This window comes from Fukomys damarensis, unplaced genomic scaffold (assembly GCF_012274545.1).
Source record: "Fukomys damarensis isolate Sample0158 unplaced genomic scaffold, DMR_v1.0_HiC HiC_scaffold_5, whole genome shotgun sequence".
Lineage (NCBI taxonomy): Eukaryota > Metazoa > Chordata > Mammalia > Rodentia > Bathyergidae > Fukomys > Fukomys damarensis.
This window is the reverse complement of record NW_022900917.1, coordinates 23,343,685-23,364,959: the sequence shown is the minus strand read 5'-3', so window position 1 is coordinate 23,364,959 and position 21,275 is coordinate 23,343,685. Positions and strand designations below refer to the sequence as shown.

At 37.8% G+C, this 21,275-nt stretch overlaps 1 protein-coding gene across 1 annotated transcript in view; it reads left to right on the top strand.

The window, feature by feature from the left end:
- Necab1 (N-terminal EF-hand calcium binding protein 1) overlaps window positions 1–21,275 on the top strand; it is a 156,197-nt gene that overhangs the window by 113,631 nt on the left and 21,291 nt on the right. Inside the window, exons 6-9 of the mRNA XM_010611999.3 lie at window positions 2,540–2,676; window positions 8,069–8,190; window positions 11,415–11,491; window positions 15,574–15,627. Coding sequence (XP_010610301.1) covers window positions 2,540–2,676; window positions 8,069–8,190; window positions 11,415–11,491; window positions 15,574–15,627 — 390 coding nt within the window. The remainder of the gene's footprint in view (window positions 1–2,539; window positions 2,677–8,068; window positions 8,191–11,414; window positions 11,492–15,573; window positions 15,628–21,275) is intronic.

Here is a 21,275-nt window from a genome sequence, read left to right as displayed (position 1 = left end):
AAGAACAGAACCAGAAGGGTGAGTAGGAATATCAGGAAATAAATCCTCTCCTTATTTCCTGTGGGTACCACAGAATATCAAACCTTCATAGCTGACAAAAAACTTCATCTCTCAAAGCAGTTTCCCCACCTAAGTGCCCCCTCAGTGTCAAGGCAGCAAGATTTCTGCCCAATATGCTAACCGACTGGGTTGTGACATTTCATAATGTTATCTGAAGGGTGGCTGGCGGGGATAGCAAAATCTCATCCCAGTGAGGAGGAAACATCACCATCATTGAAACTTCCTGATTCGCCATAGGAAGCAACAAGAAAGCAGCCCGTTGACTTAATTTTAACTTTCCCTTCATATCTAATTTTAGCTGTCAAAATCTTTGTGTGTAAGAGCAACAAGAGCAATGAAATAAATTCTTAGGGTAATAGTTTATCTGTGAAACAATCAGGAAGTGAATGAGTATCTACTGGAGACACAATGAAGGATATAGAAATAGAAGGCAGGACCTTGGTGTCTGAGAAGCCAAAATCTAATTGCAATGACTGGAGTATTTGAATCAGCTAACTAGAAAATGTACACACGTTCTATAGTTCTGACATGACGTGGCAAATATTTAACATTTCAGTGAAAATAAAGGGGCCAACACTATGCTTCATTGCTCAGTAAACGTATGCTTCCTTCGCTTTTCAATGATGTCTATAAAAATAAAATGTATCATTTGCTTTAGATTACTCATAGTGTACACTGAGATTCAGAAGTAGTTGGCATAATCTCTGACTGTGTATTGTCCTTTGTCTTTGTTTTAATAAATTTTAAAAATATGGATTGACAAAATGGAAACAACTATAAAATAAAACAAACAAATTTTTTCTATTAAACATTCTCTTTGCATCTCAGAAGAAATTTGCCTTAATTTTTTAAAAAACACAAATTTAAAAGTGATGTTTTAGTTGGGTGCAGCGGCACTCCCTGTAATCCCAGAACTAGGCAGGCTGAGGCAGGAGGATCTCTGGGCTATATAGTGATTTCAAGGCCTTTCTGAACTACATGGTGAGACCCTGTGTCCAGCAAATTATGTTTTAAATTTTTATTGCCAATAAATAGCAAGGTATGAGATTAAACTATATATTTTGTGTATTTTTAAATTGATTTAACTCATAAAATCTTTGATTGTCTTGGACACGTTTTGTTGTATGATGGCTTTCTAAGAGTTTAAAGACATTATAATTTTTTATTTTAAAATAATACATATAATAATATATGGTAAGAAAAATCTCCTGTTTTGTTCACCTGTAGAGATTATGCTAAAAAAAGACTGATGAGTGAAACCTTTTGCTACTTTAGATTAGGAAAGAAATACAGTTTTCTATTATATTATGTTGTTGTGCTAACAGAAAAATTCCAAAGGAATTTATAACAGGAAGTCACAGTTCAATATATTGTAATTTACTGTTAATAGATATACAGAATAGTCTTATATTGGAATATTAGCTTGATTTATAAGTGGGGAAGTTGAGGTACAGAGAGATTAAATAACTAAGTCTTGTTTGCCTAGGTTTACAAACGTGTCTTAGGATTCTGTGGCACACTGACTCGTCACCTTGTGTTCTCACCATCATTCCTTTCAGTTTGACTTTCAGCAGCACACACACATACACAGATCATTTTGTTTAGGGATGGAGTCAAATCAGTCCTTCACTGAACTTGAGCACACTGTTCCTATCAAAAACTAGAATATCAGATTTCGTTGGCTGGTCCTATGACCTCACAGTGGTCCTGTTGACGTGGCCGTCTTGCTGGCCTAGTTTTCTTTCTTGCTTCTTCCTGAGAACTGTAGTATTCCAGATTCTACCACTTAGAGCTAAGCCACCTACCTAGATGAGCTCTACAAGTACAGCTGTCAACTCTTCAGTGATCTTTACGCAGACCTGGAGCTGGAGGAACAAATGGTGCTTCTTTGGCTAAAATGTTATGCTGGAAGTTAGCTACAAATGAACCTCAAGTAGTTACTCAGCGAGGGACATGAACAAATTAAGTAAATTGTTGGAATATTACAAGCCTAACATTTTCTGAATTTTGAAATAATGATACATAGTTTCCTCTGGCTTCAGCATAATATGGATCAAGAATAATAAAGACATCAAGAGGAAATTAAGCCAATTGCTGAGACGTGACTACATGATGCTGGTACTAGAGAAAGTGTATGATGGCATGGTCATCATTTAAATGAGACAGAACAAAACCTGAGTTAGTCATACTTCAACTCTATTGCTCCGCAGATGTTTTACTTTTCCACAGATGTCTATTCCATGGTATTGCTGGATTTTCTCCTATTTCCTAATCATGAGGCAAGAATAGTAAGTTTCCGCAGCCCCTTTACTCAGCTTCTGGTAGAACCTGATACAGACTCCAGAGCCAACACATTTTTTCTCTTCTTTCCTGTGTCCTTTCGAGAACTTGTCCGAGATTAAAGGACACATTGGGGGAAACTGATATCTGGTTATTTTTCCCTACTGTACTTCTAATTGCACTTATTTGTCATCCTTAGGACTACCAGGAAGCTTCCAATTTGGAACAGTTTGTCACCCGATTTTTATTAAAGGAAACATTAAATCAGCTGCAGTCTCTCCAGAATTCCCTGGAGTGCGCCATGGAAACTACTGAGGAGCAAACTCGTCAAGAAAGGCAACTAAACATTTTCATTGATGTCTCTTTAGTGATTTTAGTTTTGCGGAAAACTAGATGAGGATCACTGTACTAATGAAAATTAAAAATGAAAATGAATGGATTTAAATGGAGTATCAAGGACGTCTACTGGCTACTTGCCTTGTTATTTGCCTCAAAAATTTTTTTATTCATCTTTTAGTATCCTTCATTTACTCAGTAATTTTTAACTGAGACTTTAGTAGGCAGAGAAGCATTTAAAAGAAATATTAATATACATTTAATATGTGTGCTAATCCTTAAAGAAGAGAAATTCTATTACATAAGATATGGGCAAAAATCTACTTTGCTATGTTCAGCATTATAAATATAATATAGTAAGGAAATCAAATTGTGAATGGATTTCAGTAGAATAAAGGATTTAAAATCATTACAGGGATAAAAGTCTATCTCATGAAATTTTCCTATGACATTTGAGCTTTTCTTGCAGATGAATCTAACTTGAAAATGTGGAAATGATGAGAAAAGTTCTTACAGAATAAGTGAACATGGATATTCTGGGGAGATTTTAAAATTTAGTAAGCCTGATTATTTAAAGAAATGTAAAAAGTGAAAGAGGGGAACAATCTCAAAATTTGAAGTTACCATTAAGTATCATTGAGAAGAAAAGGTAATACTATAATATCTATATAAGTGCACTAATAGTAAAGAGACGCCTATATTGGAAATGTGTAAAGTAGACATCAAAGTAATTCTAAGAACAGTTAGTGCATTCTTGAGTTGTCATTCTTCATACTCTGCAAGTTAAAGAAGAGTTTGGCAAAATTCTTGCTTTTATGACATATTTTGGCCATGTTACTTTAAACAGATAGATGTGCCTTTATCTAATTTTTATCATAAAGTAGGAATAAATACACAATTAAGTTTTTTGAACAGGCTAATGGGTTACTATTGTAGGTCCAGTTTTTCTAAACAAATCAGAGGAATTACTAGGACATGCCTAAAAATAGTGGAGTTTTGAACCATATCTTTCCACTGTCAAAAAGAGTAATTACCACCAGGTTCGAACAAAAAGCTTCTAAGTAAAAAATCTAAAGAGTTTGTGTAGCTAATGAACACCAGGAGCCACCCTTCAGTGAATCTGTGCACCATTCCTCACATTACAGACTTTCCATTTTCACTGTCAGGTGATTCCATATTAAATGACAAAGTGCAACAGCTTTTAAAAAGCAACAACCCAACTCCTCAGCTTGGAGCAGAAGATAACTGAATGTCTTGAAGCAGTATGAAATTGATCTTGTGTTCCTGATGAGAAAATGATAGCTCTTTTGTTTAGATTTTTCTGGAAATACAATGCATTTTCCTTTCTTAGATTCAATCATTTGCCACCTGAGAAGGGCTTTGAAAAACCTTCTGAGCTCCATTTCCCCCTTGCTTTTTTTTTTTTTTTTTTTCTATAGTTTTCTCCTGCAAACTTATACTGTTCATTCAGCACCGTACAGTGAATGTTTAATGAACAACAGTTCTTTGTGTTAGGCCACAGACCAGCCTTAAACTCATGATTGCTGCCAACAGCTGCATAGCAGCTGTGTTGGATGAGAAGGAATATAAAAATATAGATTTAAGAAAAAGTAGAAAGCATGAGGAAAATCTTTTACATCTAGATTTCTAGTTCAAACACTACTTGAAATAATACACACTATTGCCAAGTCCGAGGTCTGTGTGGAGAGTATTACTGTAAGGTATTAATGAAAGCATCCAGAGATGCCCAAATCTATAATTCTCCTTCCTGGAGGCAATCAACAAGCAATTAGGAAAAAGGGTACCACTGTACATTGTGTCCAAAACATGCAGTGTGAAGTCTCTGGTGAACCAGACAGAAGTGCACGAGTTATCCCAACCTTATGGCACTTGGTCGCTTTTCCCACGGCCACACCCCCTTTGGCACAAAAACCAAAGCAAGGAGAGCACCATGGACTGCACCTGTGAAGAATCGACAGCAAGATGAGCCATGGTATCAATCAAGAGACCAGTGATAGAGTGTTGTGGAGAGATAAGACTTGAACTGGATCTTTTAGATGAATTCAAACAGCCTTATGCTGTTCTCTATGAAGGGATCATCTCATCCTCTCACCCAGCCCACCTTATCCATAACTTAGCTGGTTGACTCCTGCTTTGGCCTCTGAGCAGTACTTTCTCTGGGAAGACTTTGCTGCTCTTGAAATAGATTTTCACTCTCCTACTTCATCACCAGGCATTTCATTGCATATTGTTCATACATGCCTATCTCTGCCAATGAATTATTCAGCTTCCCCAGTAGACTGAGTTTCTTGATACAGGGACTTTGCATTATTTCTCGCTACTTGGCACAATTTCATTTTAATTATGTGAAACTAAATGAATGAAAGGTAATGTAGGTAAAGAGAACCTTCCCTCCCGAGGGGAAGTGGGTGAGGACCTGGACAGAGACCAATCTAATTGGCATGTGGGGTTTAGGAAGACCTTAAAAGTTAGGAATATACATTCACACTAAATTCTATCATAGGTTGCTATTGGTAGTTGTAAACAGAAGAACAATATAATGAAACAAAGGTTTAAGGAAAACTGGACTAACAATGATTGGAGGAACAGGAGAGCAGCCTCTTTGAGACAAATCAAATCAGTGTATACAAAAAAACCCTCTTTAGGCATTTATATTATAGAAGAAGACTGGAGGACAGTCAAGAGTCGAAACCTGTAAGTTTCATTAAAATTCCCACAGCTCTAGTAATTTGTTTCCCCTTCAGTGTAGACATTACTTTGGGATTTAATATTTGTGAATCCTAGGGATACATAGACTCATACACAGCAAATTTAGACAAGTCAGACATTCCGCCTATCAGCCCCAGGGCAGAATCACAGTTTTTCATTCATCCTGCAGTAATGAGTTAGAAATGCTTGGTTGGGCAAAATGTCTGAAGTTTATTCATGTGGAAACGGCAATTTCAGAGAGAAGAGTTGCATACGTCTAGGATATCACCAAGGTGAGATTTTCAAATGGCATTCTGTAACAACTTCTGTGTCCGCCCTGGCAAACTGACTAAATGGGAGCTACTTTAATCCCATATCAGTTGGAATTACCTAATAGCCAATGGCAAGAATAATCATGATGTGGAACTGAAGTTTCCCTCCAGAGGACCCTGGTCTTCTTACATAAACCTCTCTTCCTCAAACAACTAGATTTCTGGGAGCATGGTTTAGTTATATGTGGATTTTCATTTTATGATGGAATCTGCATATTTGGTCCATTTTCCAAGGTTCTTCTATATCCAGGGATATGAATGATTCCTTCTAGACTTAAACGTTATTTTTCTCTTTTTGATAGTTGTCTATAGCACCTTGTAAGGAGGGCTTTAATTTCGGCAACAAGTGATTGTAAAACTTGACACAGCTGACATTCCTGGAGCTTGAACATAGAGAAATATCACCAACACCTGTTGCTCTAATCACCAACACCTGTAACCGCCGATGCTGCTAGACAGCTGGCTGTTTTATGACATAGGAAAATCCATAGAGGTATTTAAAGATTGGAAATGAAATATATATGATTTACTTTTCTCCCTCCATAAACCTTTCAAAAATGAAATTAAATCTCTATGGGAAAAAAAAGGAAGCACTGACTCACAGAAGGACAGAAGATCCAAAAGAGCAGGAACTCCTTGAAACCTAGAAGGAAGATGAGTGTAGTGGAAATAAGCTTAGAAGTCTGGGGAAGCTGAAACTTAATCAGGTAGTATAAGAACCAAGATGCAAAGCAGTTGGTATCACAGAATCTTAGAAAAGCTCAGGAATCAGCTGTCCCATGCAAGAATGATGGCAACGGGACAGAGAGAATGATGTGGAATGCTCAAAGTTCAATCGAGTACGTGACTTTCCTTCCCAATCCAAAGAACCGTAGTGGAGTGGAGTACTCTCTGGAAAAAGGAAGAAAACATCAACCTGAGCCGGTGATTTAGCTCAGTGGTTCCGCCGCCTGCCTTGAAAGTGCAAGGACCCGAGTTCGATCCCTGGTATCAAAAAAAAAAAATCAACCTGCCATAAATGGGGAGCTGAGAACAATGCTAAAAAATAAGGCATTATTTGAAGATCTCCATACTGAACGGTAGGCCGGAAACCCCCTTTGCATGCTCTGCTTTCAGATCTTTGACAGCTCCATATCCTCCAGCTAGGAGGTCCAAGAGAGAAGATGAGCTGGATGGTGCCTGATATCAGGGCTCTCAATAGATCCAGCCCACCCAGCCCATGGTAGAGGCTGTGAGTTGGCAATCCTACTAGCCCCCGGGAGGTCTCAGTTAGTCTTGTATCTCTTCACTCTGAAATGGGGGGTATGGGAGTGGGGTGGGACCCAAAATAACAAATGAAAGAAAATAAACAGAAGAAACAGAACTAATCCAAACAGCAGAAGAAATTTTTCAGAGAAAAGCGTCAATACTTTAAAAAGCTAAGAGAACATACTATATTTGTGGACTAAGGACAAGATGCTGTTAAGCAAGACTATTCAGAGGACACAAAAGAACGCTTGGAAATTATAATGGAAAAAACAAAATTCTCTGAGAAAGATTTCAGTGTAAAAACATACAAAGCAATAAAAAACAGTGAAGAATTAATAAGAAAATTAGAGGGACAACCCAGGATGCCTAATATTTGTAAAATAGAATTTCCAGAAAAATAACAAAGGAGATAAACTATCAAAAGAATGATTCAAGAAAAATTTTCAGAAATAGTACATGAGTTTACAGCTTGGTAGAACAGACCAAGAAACCATTATAATGAGTATCAAAAGTCTAACACTTACACGTGATCTGGGCATAGGAAGAGGGTTGCTTTTTGTTCAAATGAGATTCATGGAATCATTTGACTTTTTAAAATCTGTGGATGTATAGCTTTGATCAAAAAAAATAAGTTAAAAATGAATTAAGCGAAAAACAATGACATATACACAAATATTTCTTCCATTTGTGGTATAGCTAATGAAGGAAAGAATTTTTTCTTAAATTTCAAGACAAAATTTTTACTTAGACTTCTAATTTGTAGAATAAGGAAGGCCCGGAATTCTCTTTTTTCACATATAATAGAATCAAATTACCCTGGGTCTCTTGGGCATGTTGCAAGCAGTACTTCTCAGACGTTTTCGATTCCTAGAAATCTTTGTGCCTGATGCCTAAAGAGACAAGAATAAGCCAGGCATGGTGGCTCACAACTGTAATGCCGGCACTTGGGAGGCAGAGGCAGGAGGATTGCCATGAGTTCAAGGCCAGCCTGGGCTACCTAATGAGTTCAGGGCCAGCCTGAACTACAAAGTGAGTCCCTGTCTCAAAAAACAGGGGCAGGAATAAAGGTTGGATGCTGAGGTTCACCACTCTCTCTGTTCCAGGCAGGGCCCATCTAAGCCAGAAGTCCTGTCCATCCAGTGGCCTGGAAAGCGATCCAGCCGCCGCATGCAGAGACACAACAGCTTCTCCCCCAACAGCCCGCAGTTTAACATCAGCACCCCAGGTAAGGCAGCCTTCGTTGTTTTTCTTCTTCATACTCCATACTGTCTTCATTTTGTGATGGATTATTTGTCAAACAGCCTCTAATCAAGAGTTGAAATAGAGCATTTTTCTTCTGCTAAGTCTGAAACTGAAGAAGTTTGCCATGCAGGGCATTGTGAAAAGTGGGTGGTGATTTGAAATGCGCGCGCGCACACACACACACACACACACACACACACACACACACACACACACTTCCACACCCATTTCCAGATGAATTCCATCAGCCGTGCGTGGGAAGCACCCCCAGAGATGGAGCAGGGAGAAAGCACCCCCTCCAGTAGCTAACACCCAAAAGACTCGGTGACTCAGTCTCCACACAAGTACCTGACACAAAGAGGTGTAAGCTTCACTCTAGTAAACTCTAGGTCTCCGAGTTCCCCTAAGCACACCCTAAATTCACATTAGGGAAAGGATCCTTGTCTAGCATCATGTTAAGATTGCTCAAATGTGGTGGTGTTTTTGAGGTTTGTTATAGAAGATCTATTGGCTAACTCACACTACTAATTATTTAGTTATTGTACTTTCACCATATTATATATACTTTTTAAATTAATCTAAAATATGCAAATGCTTGTTGCGAAATATTGGAGTGATTTTTATAGAACATCCATATACCCAAGCACACGTATCACTTGAACATGTCATTTTAAAAGAAATGAGTCTTTAAATGGCTAACATTTCAGAAAATCAAAGTACTAACTATATCCTATATTTACATTACTGTACACAAAAGATTCAAGGGTATTTTCTTGAACATAGTCTTTTTTCATCCCAACATCTTAAAAGTTTCCCCATTTTGACATTTCACAGCCAAAAAAAAAAAAAAAAAAAAGAAGAAGAAAAAAAAGCTATGTACACAAACTGTCTAGGATCCTATGGATTAGCAGTCCATTTTTATTGGGAAACAAACTTAAAATCTCAGTGGTTAACAACTGCCCAGATTTGTTCTTCTCTTGTAAATCTGTGACTGGCCATGATTCAGGCCCCCTTGGCTGAATGTGGCTCCAGGCTGTAGGTTGAGCTTTGCCCTGCTTCTCGTGTAGCTTCCTTGTGGGATGAGTGACAACTTGAGCCTTTTCATTTCTTGGTGGGTGTCAGTACCACATTCAGCCAGGCCAAGATTATACAAGCACATTTAAACCCTCTGCGTGCAATTTGTCTGCTGACTTTCCATTGGCCAAATGAGTCACATTCAAGCATGGTAACAACAGGATGGGAAATGCACTCCACCCAGGCTAGCGGGAGATACTGCGAGATTTCCAAGCAAAGAGGGTACCTGCACAACCTTACTTATATAGCAGGAAGAAAGCGAGGGCTTGGGAACAATAATGCCATCTACCACTTCTCTAGAAAGTGACAAGGCTAGATTCTTGAGATTATTCTTCCCATTTTAGCCATTTAGAAAGTAGAGCTAGTACGAAATATCATCCTTCCTAGGGACTTAAATCTTTTTGGGAGCAATCCAGACTGGAAATGAAACATTAACCATACCTGTTGTTTATATATTTATAATATCTTCCTCACACAGTCTCCCCCCTTCTTTCCTCCCCCACTCTCTTGTAGTCACTTTTTTTGTGGCAGTGTTAACATTCATTTTTACATCCTAATTTGGTGGAATTCTTCCCCTAAGAAGATACATAGAAAAATAAATTTAGCTATAGACTTCACTGCATTCAAAGCTAAAGCAACAATTTATATAGTCATAAATCCAATCATATCTCCACTCTAAGAAATATTAAATAATATTACTTCAGCAAACACCCGTGGGACGAGTTTGAGTCAGCTGCAGGAAGGGTACAACAGAATGCCAATGTGTCTGTGTAGGGGATCAGACCCAGCTTTGTATAGTAACATTAACAACAACCTAATAACCACAACAGACTTTATATGATGTTTAACCTGGTGCTAGGTGTACACACATACATATATAAATTACAAATATAGCATCTATAAAACTTATACTTTACACATTACACGTGTGTGCTATGATTGAAAACTATGGTGAATATCTAAACTTTAAAAGAAGTATTATAGTTAAAGATACATTGCCATTTACCCCCTCAAATACTCATCAAACACATTTATCCAATCCTTCGTGCCACTTTCTGAAGCAGTTCTGGAAGTCTCCTTTCACCAGTGTCTTTCGTTGTGCCTTCCTGGCTCCCTCGATGTCCTGAAGGGATTCCAAACGTTTACCTTTCCTGATCATTTTGACTTTGGGGAAGAGCTAGAAGTTGCGGGGTGCCAGATCCGATGAATAAAGTGGATGAGGGCACCCGGTAATGTCTTTACAAGCCTGCCTTTCTGTTGGACGGCACTTAGCAGCAGCACTCACCATATTTTTTCTGATACCTCATAAACACACTCATGAAAAAGGACTTCAAAACTGTTTCAGAAAGTCACAAGAACAATGGGGCGAGTGTATTTGACGCGAGGGGGAATACGGCAGTGTGTCTTTTACTGTAATCATTTTTTAAGTGTAAGCATCCGCTATATATTTTGATCACATCTCACAGATTTGTATGTAAATATCATAGATATGAATGCATTGAATGACAGACTCAGCCATGAAGAGAAGCCATCAGCTAGCCCTTGGGAAGGGACGCAGAGCTATCCTGCTCTTATGCTTTTGATTGTAGCAATTTACACCCTCTAAGGTTAGGGCTATGTTTTTATTGACTCCTGCCACTGCCCTGGAAGTAACTTTAGAATTATTGATTGAAGCTTTCCTTTTTCAAAAGAAAACCAACTGCCTTGTGGAGTAGTGGCTCAGCAGGATCTGTTGTCTTGAACATCAAAGACTGATATAATTAACATTAAAAACAACAAAACAGCACTGTGAAAGGCTATTAGAGGAGAGGAAAGGGCGGGGAGGGAAGGCCAAGAGAGAAGTTCTAGGGGCCTGCAAATGATCAGAATACGTACACGTATAAACGTGTCGGTGGAGTCCGATATTCTGTGCTATTATTGCAGTAATAAAAAATTAGCCCGTAAAAATGAAACCACTAAGGTGTATGGATTTCTGCTAATCAATAATTTAGAAAGCACTCAGTGGAGTACATTTGAAAATTGTATTTATAAGTTGAAAACACTGTATTCTTTCTTCAGGTTGAAGGGGGGAACAATCAAGCATTCCTCCTCTTTCTAAAATTTCACGTCTTGCCTTGTCATTTTCCCCTCAAGGCTTACTGGAAGAAGACAACCAGTGGATGACCCAGATAAACAGACTCCAGAAATTAATTGATAGGCTGGAAAAGAAGGTGTGTGATTCCTCTCCTTTCTTCTCTTTCTACTTTTCAAGATATTTGAGCTGATATGTATTCCTCTTTGTCTCAGTGTCAATGGCTGCTCCAAGGACAGAGTAGCAGTCATGAGCTCAGTGATTCTAGCAAAATCGGTTCAGTAGTTATTGGAGTTTTTGCTCGTTTTTGTTAAAGCAAATAAAGAAGCTCACATTAATTCTTCCTCCTCACTCCACTCACAATTATACTTAAGAGAAAGGGTTGAGAATTAAAGAAATCAACTGCACTTTCTGACTCAGGTTATCCAAATGACATGGATGGCAGATGCTTTAGTGATGCTAATGGCAGCTTTTAGAGATACCCTAGGTGTAAAGTCTTGACAATCTTTCAAATGGAATCCAGGGAAAGGCTGCGATATCCACTAAAAAATGAGATTTCACACTTGACTTCTGTAAATTATCATGTAAATTGATGGTTTGGGCATTGAACTTGCTAGTAAGCAAGCACATTAGGATGTAAGCAAGCAAGTTAGGGTGTGGTGAAGAATTCTTAAAGTTAAATGTTCCTAGTTATTATATTTTATTGATTAATTCATCTAAGACCAGGAAGTCCTGATAGTAAACTGATATTGCCTTCAAATTGCTTTCATGTCGAGGCAACCTTTGTCAATCAGTAATAAACTGTCTTCTGTGAAGGTGAATGCACCAAGGAAGGAACATTTTTGCTTCTTAGAGTCATAGACTTTGAAGAATCCACATGATACTTGCAATAATAAGGTGCATTCTGATAAAAAGACAGAGAGAGAGAGAGGAGGGAGATTAATTGTAATGTGTGGTAGCATAGAACAAAATTCTTAACTAGTGCTTCTGTACACTTGCTGACTGACTCAGCCTTGCCAAAGTATTGAAGAAGACACAAGCCTCTACAGTATTTGCTGAAGGGAATAGCCACTTCCGCTGGGATGCTTGGGAAATTCCTCACATGCAGGAAGGGTTTAAATTGGGCTTTTAAAATGACTCAATTCAATAGAAATTACCATTCAAATTTAATAATACCAAGAATACTTTGGAAGGTGAAGGAAGTCCCCAGGGAATCAATAGACAGTCTAGAGCAAGGGTTCCCAGCCTCCAGTCTTCCATGAAATCGATCCTTGTGCCAAAGAAAAGTTGGAGGCTGCTGGTCTAGAGACTTGAATCTGGGACCAGTCAGGAGACAATATAATTTCAAAGATGTAGGGAGCAAGAATTACTTAGTCTTTCGGGTTACTGCCTCTGCAATAAATGAGCTCTAACCATTGTCAGTCTATTGATTTTCTACTCAAGATTCTGCTTGATGTACTGAATGGGTTCAGGAGAGCAAGCTGGCTTGTTCTCATTGGGGTCACGTATTGGCCTCCTAGAGGATGTCTTCATCTGTTGAATTTGCTTCAACCTCCTACTGGAGCAAACACCTAGAGCAGGAGCTTGCTGCACATCAACTTTTCTCTTTCCTTGTTTCAAGTGATCTATAAGCCAATTCATGGGAACATTCAGGCTATGAAAATTTGTTTTCCAATATTGCAAGTCTAGAAATCCAGGACACCTCTTTTGGCAACTATATCCTATTAAAACATAAAGATTCTATTGTTAAATAACTTTGAATTCATTTGAAGAACACAAACACTTCTTTTTAAAGTAGTTTTGAAGTTCTTATGAAAACTCTTTACATGGTGTCTGAAATGCATTCAGTTATTTTGAAAGGGATGGTTGAAGCCTTGATCAGACCTTCCCGCCTCCCCCCACCCAACTTCATTGTCATATCTCTTTCTTTTCTGGGCTTTTTGTCTCACTCCCTATCTATGAAAGGGTTTCATTTCAAGCACAGTGTCTAAGAGGTTTGTTTAAAGTACAAAGTGACAGCTTCAGGTGTGGGATTCCAGCTGTGTGGAGCTCAGTGTGAGCTGTCTTAACAAGGAAAGAAGCAGGGGAGTTCAGTCTTCTGCTGCAATGTATTCTGTACTGAGCTGAATTCGTTTTTTAGAGAAAAACTACCCAATTGCCAAACACAGGCTGAGGGCATGTCATCTCGCTGCCGACTCTCTTGTTTCCCGCAGTTGTTAGCCCCAAGTTTGATCTCCTGTTAAAAAGAAGTGTACCTATAGAGGGACATATGTTATCTTTTTTTGTCCATTAAGTATTTATGATGAATCCTTCTGAAACTATAAACCAAACCAGATTCCACTCACATCCAGGGAAACTAGCACTTGGAATTTCTGCATGTTTCTTCTATCCTTTTCATCCTGTGTAAGTATTTATGGGGATATACTTACGATTTGTGGAATCCTGCAGAAAACACATTTAATGTAAAACAAAACATCAACAAGGACAACAATAAAAGTGTCTTCGTTCTTCATGAAGCACTCGGTGTATTATTAGATCATAGGAATTCTTCATTTGAACAGAGTAACTGAGGACATAACACTCATACCATTTAACTTTTTCATACCTTAGGTAGAACTGAAACGTGTCCCTGAATTGAAATAGCTGTCAAGAAGATTAATATGATACAATTTCTATCTGTAGAACACTTTTAGATATTCAGTTCATGTCTGTATTCACTATATAACTTTGTCTTCATGAAAAAGCTATGATTTCTTTTTTTTGGTACCGGGGATCGAACTCGGGCACTTGCACTTGCAAGGTAGGGCACCGAACCGCTGAGCTAAATCCCCGGCCCCAAAAAGCTGTGATTTCAAGGGAGCAGTCATCCGGCCATTCATTTATCCAACCTTTCCTGAGTAGCTACTATGTGTCTGGTACCACTGTGGCAATAGGAGTATGGTGGTGATCAAAACAAATAAGATCCTTGTCTCTGAAGAGATAGACAAAAACACAAGTAAATAAATTTAAGAAACAAGATGAAATCAGACATGAGAAAAGCAGGGCAATGTGATTGGAATGAAGAGGTCAAATGTTCAAAGTAAATGGTCTGGGACTATCTCTTTGCGGAGGCTACCTGTGGGCTGAGATGTGAAAGACAGGGAAAAGCCATCTAGAGGAAGACTTAGGGAGCCAGATGGTGAAGCAAAGGATCAGTAGAGTGAATCGCAGACAAGTTAAATACCCTGCTCAAAGTTCTGCCACTGAGCAACTGTTGATCTGCTAAATCTACATTGCTGTATCGTTAGCGGGTCAGTGTTATCACAGAGTCTGGATTTCTGCAACTTTCAGTTTATTTCTTGTCTAGCTGAAGAAGCTGTTATGCATAATCTTCCCTTGAACAAATACCAGAAATGGTGGATTCCTAGAAAGAAGTCCATACTCGGTTTCAGTGGGGACTTTACTGTTATCCACTGGTGGTCACAGAAGCTAAGGTCAAAAAGAAGTCCTTTTAGTTAACATCAATAAAATTTTCATCTACTTTTAAATTCACTTCTTTTTAGTAAAGCAAAATTTATACAATAGACTAATCACACTAATAAGAAATGTAGAAATGCAACAGTTTTCAGGGCAGACGATGTTAGGCCCAGTTAACTGAAATTTTTCCTTATTTTTCTTTTCTATCCTTCCACTCTGTTTTAATGTATGTTTCTCCTCCCCTTTGCTCTCTATGGCATCAGAAAAATAAACTTAATAGCAGTAACAAATTGAATGCATCTGAAATAGGTCCTCACAATTGATACACGAGCAAAATGAGGCTTTATTTGAACAGCTAAGTTTTTAAAAATCATCTTCATCTTATATAGATAATGAGGTTATTATGGTATAATATTAGCCATGAAGAAACTGACATTTTAATGTATGGTGTTTGCTTTAATTATCTAATTTCTGCTTTTTTTTCCTGCCATTTCTTCCTCAGTTTTTGGAAATCAGAATTACTTTGAATGTATGGTGTTTTTTTAATTATCTAATTTCTATGTTGTACTTTTCCCACCCTGCCATTTCCTCTTTGAGTTTTAAAAATCAGAATTTTTCATCTCATGTAAATAATGAGATGGGTATAATATTAACCATGAACAAATGAACATATGAATCTGTGATGTTTGTTTTAATTATCTAATCTCTGGGTGTGTGTTGTTGTCACTGTCGTTTTGCTTTTCCTTACCATTTGCTCCTCTGAAGGATCTCAAACTTGAGCCCCTGGAAGAAGAAGTTGTTGAAGGGAATACTAAATCTGTAAGTACCTTTCCAGGTCAAAAGTTTAGAACTATGTACCTTTAAGATAAGATTTAGTTTTCTCAAAAACTATTATCTCAATCAAAAATGGAAAAATTGAGTAATACATGAACATATTTCATTTTGCATAGCTAAATTGTGATTTGTAGAAGCCTAATACCTACTTCACAGAGGATTTTTGTAAAAACCCTCGGTAACTAATAGATGAAGAAATGGAAATTTTATGCACGTATAAATCAATGAGTTATTGAGTAATTTACTGCCTGTGACTGCTAGAAAGGGGTCACATTAAATTTCTTCATAAGTACACTTTATAAACTTTGCTAGGTAGAGTATCTTACATGCCTGAGCTGAAGCCTCTTCCTATTTGTTATTGAATATCCAGCATTTAGCTTGAAGCTAGGAACTTTTAAATGCTCAAAAACATTTTTTTCCAAGAATAAACTGATGTTTAGAAAAAAGGGACCATTTATATACCTGGACAAAGTGTGTATCCACAGTGGTGGCAATTATAAAAATTGAAAGAAAATGGACAAAGTTATCCTAAAAGGTAGACTGAGCTGCAATAAAAAATTAGTGAATAAATTAACTAATTAAACAAGCAACATGTACTATGATTTGATTATTTTACTTTATTTCAACACATATTTGTAGCACATTCTGTTTGGGGAAGTTGGGTATTTGCATTTACATTTAGTGAGAACCCCGATTTTACAATCTTGGATGCTAACAGAAAAGCACTTTTTTCATAATACTTTATGTGTATTATGTGCTTTATAGATGTTGAGGGACCATTCACATTTACATGGGGGATGGAAAACATCTTTCCTCTGCGTATGGTATGCTGTTCCATAGGCACCGACTATATGGCAGGAGGTGATGGCCACTCCTGTGACAAGCTCCTGCCCATTTATTCAGATTTAGGACACAAAACAATTCTTCACAAAAGGATCCTTCTCAGAAAAGTTAAGCAGTGGCTGCTGCCATTAGAATCTGAGAGATATGCATACTTTCCCATGATACAACTGTATTTTTTACTACACAGCCGGCACTTTTATTTCTTCAAATACAGTGTGGTCTGCCTTAGTTCACCAGGCACCTCATATTTTACAGTGGCTGACTTTTGGGGGAAGGTGAGCAGGTGCGGAACCCCCCTGCTGGGACAGCTGGTTTATGTGGTTTTCTAGGTACCGTAATTGCTGATCTTGTGATTCCACGTCTTACATCAACCTGTAGGCTTGAGGAGAAGGAAAAGGCCAAGAAAAATGAACCCAACTCTCCTAACGCTGTGAGAGACCGTTGTCTATTCTTAAATAATTTCCTAATGTGAGACTATTAATATCTATCTATGTGGAAGAAAAATCATCTAAGGGTTGTTTGTGAAAGACAGCAGCTGTGGCATTCACTATCTCAACAGAGGAGAGAGAGAGAGAGAGAGAGAGAGAGAGAGAGAGAGAGAGAGAGAGAGAGAGAGATCACTTAGTACCAGTACACGCACTAAAAAGATCCATGCACACAGGATCACTAATTCAGCAGTGCATAGGAGTTGAGGTATGATCAAAACATATGGTCAAAGTTTAAATTTTAAAAAATTTATTACAGAAAAAGACACATCACCATTAAGCCCCCCAAATACTTCACCTTTAACACACAGTTCATTTTCCTTTTTTACCACTTTCTGAAATAATTCTGGAAGTCTTCTTTCCCCTGTGTCTTTAGTTGTCTGTCTTGGCTGCCTCGCTGTCCTTCCTGAGTCAATTCAAAACGTTTGCCTTTCATGGTCATTTTGACTTCAGGGAGGAACCAGGCGTTGCACAGTGCCAGATCTAGTGAACAATGCGAATGGTGTGAATGAGGACAAAACCATTGTATTTTTATTGGACAAATTGTTGTGAAATTCTGATCAATGAGGAGCGATCAAAACATACTGATACGACAAATGTTCAAATTAAATAAAAACTTATTTCAGTAAAAGACACGTTGCTATCGACCCTGCTCAAAATACTCCCCCTCACTTCTAACACAATCTTATCCCATCGAACATGGCAACCTGTCTGTCACGGTAATAAGTTCTCATTTAATTTAAACATTTGACATGTTTTTTAAGCACTCCTATACTTTAAAAATCAGGACATTCTTTGGGAATAGACACAGAGTAATAGCTCAAACTGGTTATTTTCTCTCAGAAATAACAATAAGAGCCAAGTGTACTCGGGAATACTGAGGCAGGAGGCTCATAGGTTCCAATGCAGCCTAGATAACTCCATGACTTGGCAAGATTCTGTCTCAAAATAAAAAATAAAAAGGCTTAGGATGTAGCTCAGTGAAATGGCTCTATGTTCGGTTGCCAGCATCAGCACCACCACCGCCACCACCACCGCCAAAAAAAAAAAAAAAATAAAAAAAAAAAAAAAAAGAAACAAAGCAAAAAATCAATTAACATTAAGATATTTGCTATTAAAAGTCATATTTTATTAGTGGTGTTGCATGCATTACTATTGATTCCTATAAAACCTCATATTCAGAGTGAACAAAAATGTTTTTGTAGTTATTTCACAGCTGTTGCTCATAATTGTATCCTACTAAGTGTTCAATGATTTACTCTGGTGCCTAAAACTAGTTCTAGAATTCACTGACTAAAGTGATTTTTTTCTTTTCCATTAGTGAAGGCATTCAAACTTTTAAAACTAAATTTCACAATAGAAACCAATGGATAAGTCTGTATTACAGTTTGGTTTTTAGAGCCAATCTTTAATGAGCTCACTCTGTATACCAAAGTGATTCTAAACGCCATACATACTAGTCCCTTATTCCTCACAGTAGCTTAAGGACATGGTGCCATCATCGGCTTCCTTTGACAGATGAAGAAATGAATATGTCCAGGGGGTTAGAAACTATAGCTGAACCCCAGGAATTAGGCACCAGACCTATGCTCATTGTAACATTTCTCTATTAGTCAGTTTTCTCATTGCCAGACACACTATCTTTCACCCACAACTTAAAGAAGAGGTTTAATGTAGCTCATTTCAGAGAATTCAGGGAGTCCAGTCTATGGTCAGCTAGCTTCGGTGCAGAAATAACATGGAAGGGCTTGAGGAGCAAAGATACTTAGTTCATGCCTGCAGGAAGCAGTGCCAGGGTGAGTGCCAGGGTGAGTGCCAGAGAGGAACGGGCAGGAGACCGTATGTAGCACCCAGGGCCGAGCCTCCGTGACCACACAGATACATCCAGGAGAACTGTACTCATCTGATGCTAGGTGTTTCTTAATGAATGAAGTTGCCCTAGCAGGATTAATAGTCACAACTCCCAAGCTGAGTGTTTGGTGGATTTGTGGCCATTAAAGTACAGCTTTCCTTGGCCAGTGAGTCTCCAGGCTAATGAAAACTGTTTCGAGAGCTTTCCTACCATAAGAGCAGAGCAGATTATTTGGTGGGGTTTTTGCAAACCACAGCAAAAGGCCTATAGCACTTCCATATCTCCTTCACTGAGCCATGAGCCATTACGGAATGATGCGTCTAGGGTGTGACATCTTTTTTCAGCCCATTTTCCGCCTTTGCTCAAAGTAAAGGATGTAACATTTATTAAATACCTATTACAGGCAAAATCCTTATATACACTATTCTATTCAGTCCTCCCCCAAACTGTGTGCTATAAATGCCACTATTTGAATTTTATATAGCAGGTGAGTTAAGAAAGTTTAAGTAATTTTCAAGGCCCTATAGTATATGTTCTTGATGAAGAAGAAGGGGACAAGATTACCGAAATAAAAGAATACCCAACAATTATAGAATACTCTAGAGTTTTCAGGGCCACCTCAAATCTACTTCTGGAATAGATAAATAACATAAAGTTTATTAAAGGAATTTCAGTAATAGTCAGTGATCAAAAGCAAATCATCTTTACTTCTTGCTCCACAAATAACTTAACCCACCTGCCCCACTATGTACCAGGCCTGCAGAGAAGGTCTAGAGACAAATTGATGAATATCATAGTCTAGAAAATAGACCAGAAAGATGTACACAAATCAAATGTGTTAATCTACCTAAATCTTTCTTACCATTGTCATTGTGTGCCTTGTGTGGCCCTACTTACCGAAAGATGATTGGAATATCACAATCACTTACCAGATATTTTCTACATTGAAAAAAAAGTATGTTGTTTTTCTTTTTATTGAGTTTATTGTTACATTCTAGGTATACAGTACAGTTACATTCATTACTGGGATCTTGTACCTTTACATGCCAGGTCTTGGTTCTCATTTTTTCCCCTTGTCCATGCCCTCCCTTCACCCCCTTCTCCCCTCCCCATTTACAAACACTTTATTTCCATTTTTTCATCTTTTAATATTTTTTTCTTTTCCCTTATTCCTTTTCCCCTACCCTTCCCAATTTCCCTACATCTTTAGCCCTTTTCTTCCTATTTCACATTGTTAATTATCTCATTAGAATCTTGTGTACTATTAAAGCTTTTCACACCAGAGAAACTATTCAGTATTTACACATGTGTGACTTATTTATTTCACTTGGGAGTATATCCTAAAAATGTATTCATTTTCCTATGAATGACTCTAATTTCCCATTCTTTATGGCTGAGTAGTATTCCATTTTATAGAAAAACCACATCTTCTTTATCCAGTTTCCAACTGATAGGCAAATGGGCTGTTTCCAAGTTTTAGCTATTACAAACTGTGCTGCTATAAACATAGGTGCACATATGTCACTGTGATATGATTCTTTTAATTCTTTTGGAAAGATACTCAGCAGAACTATGGCTGGGTCAAATGGAAAATAAGTATGTTAAAAGTAGTAAGAGCACATTCTTGTACTTTTTTAAACCTCAAACTTTTCCTTAGACTATTGCTGTTTTATACTCTCAGTTGGCTTCTCATGCTCCTTATCATAACAGAAGCCTATAAATCTAAAATCTTTTTCTGCCTCATAACCCTCATTAAACCAATGAATAATGTTTTGTGAAGTAAATTGAATCTGTCATATATTCATAAGTGGGGGATTATCACCAACTAATCTGTCAGGGTGTATCATGTCAAAACATGGTCTTGCTTTGCAAAGGCTGTTAAGATATTGTTATAATACACAAGAAAAGCTATGGTATCACTGAAGATATACACAGAACACAATTGTAAATGTAGTAAATACTGATAGATAATGTGAAAAGTAAGTTGTATTTAAAATATAACTGTCTGCCGGGTGTGGTGGCGCACTCCTGTAATCCCAGCACTTGGGAGGCTCAGGCAGGAGGATCACTGTGAGTTCAAGACCAGCCTTGGCTCCATAGTGAGTTCCAGGTCAGTCTCAATTACATAGTGAGACCCTGTCTCAAAAAAAACAAAAAACAAAATAAAAAATAAAATATAACTGTCTCCTAAAGATATGTCAGAGTTTAAAAGCTGACATTTCTTGAAAGAGTCCAAGAAATCAAAGGCAGATGCAACTCTGACCTAGTGTCACTGGCAATATAATTCTGTAAACTCAAATTGACTCTACCTGTGAACACAGCACTTTTCAGATCAAGAAATTCCCAATGTTTCACCGTAATTCCATTGTAACAAAATTCCCATAAGGTATATGACAAAGAGTATATTATCCCTTCTGGATCAGAGAAACAAAAATGAAACACCATGAAACAAT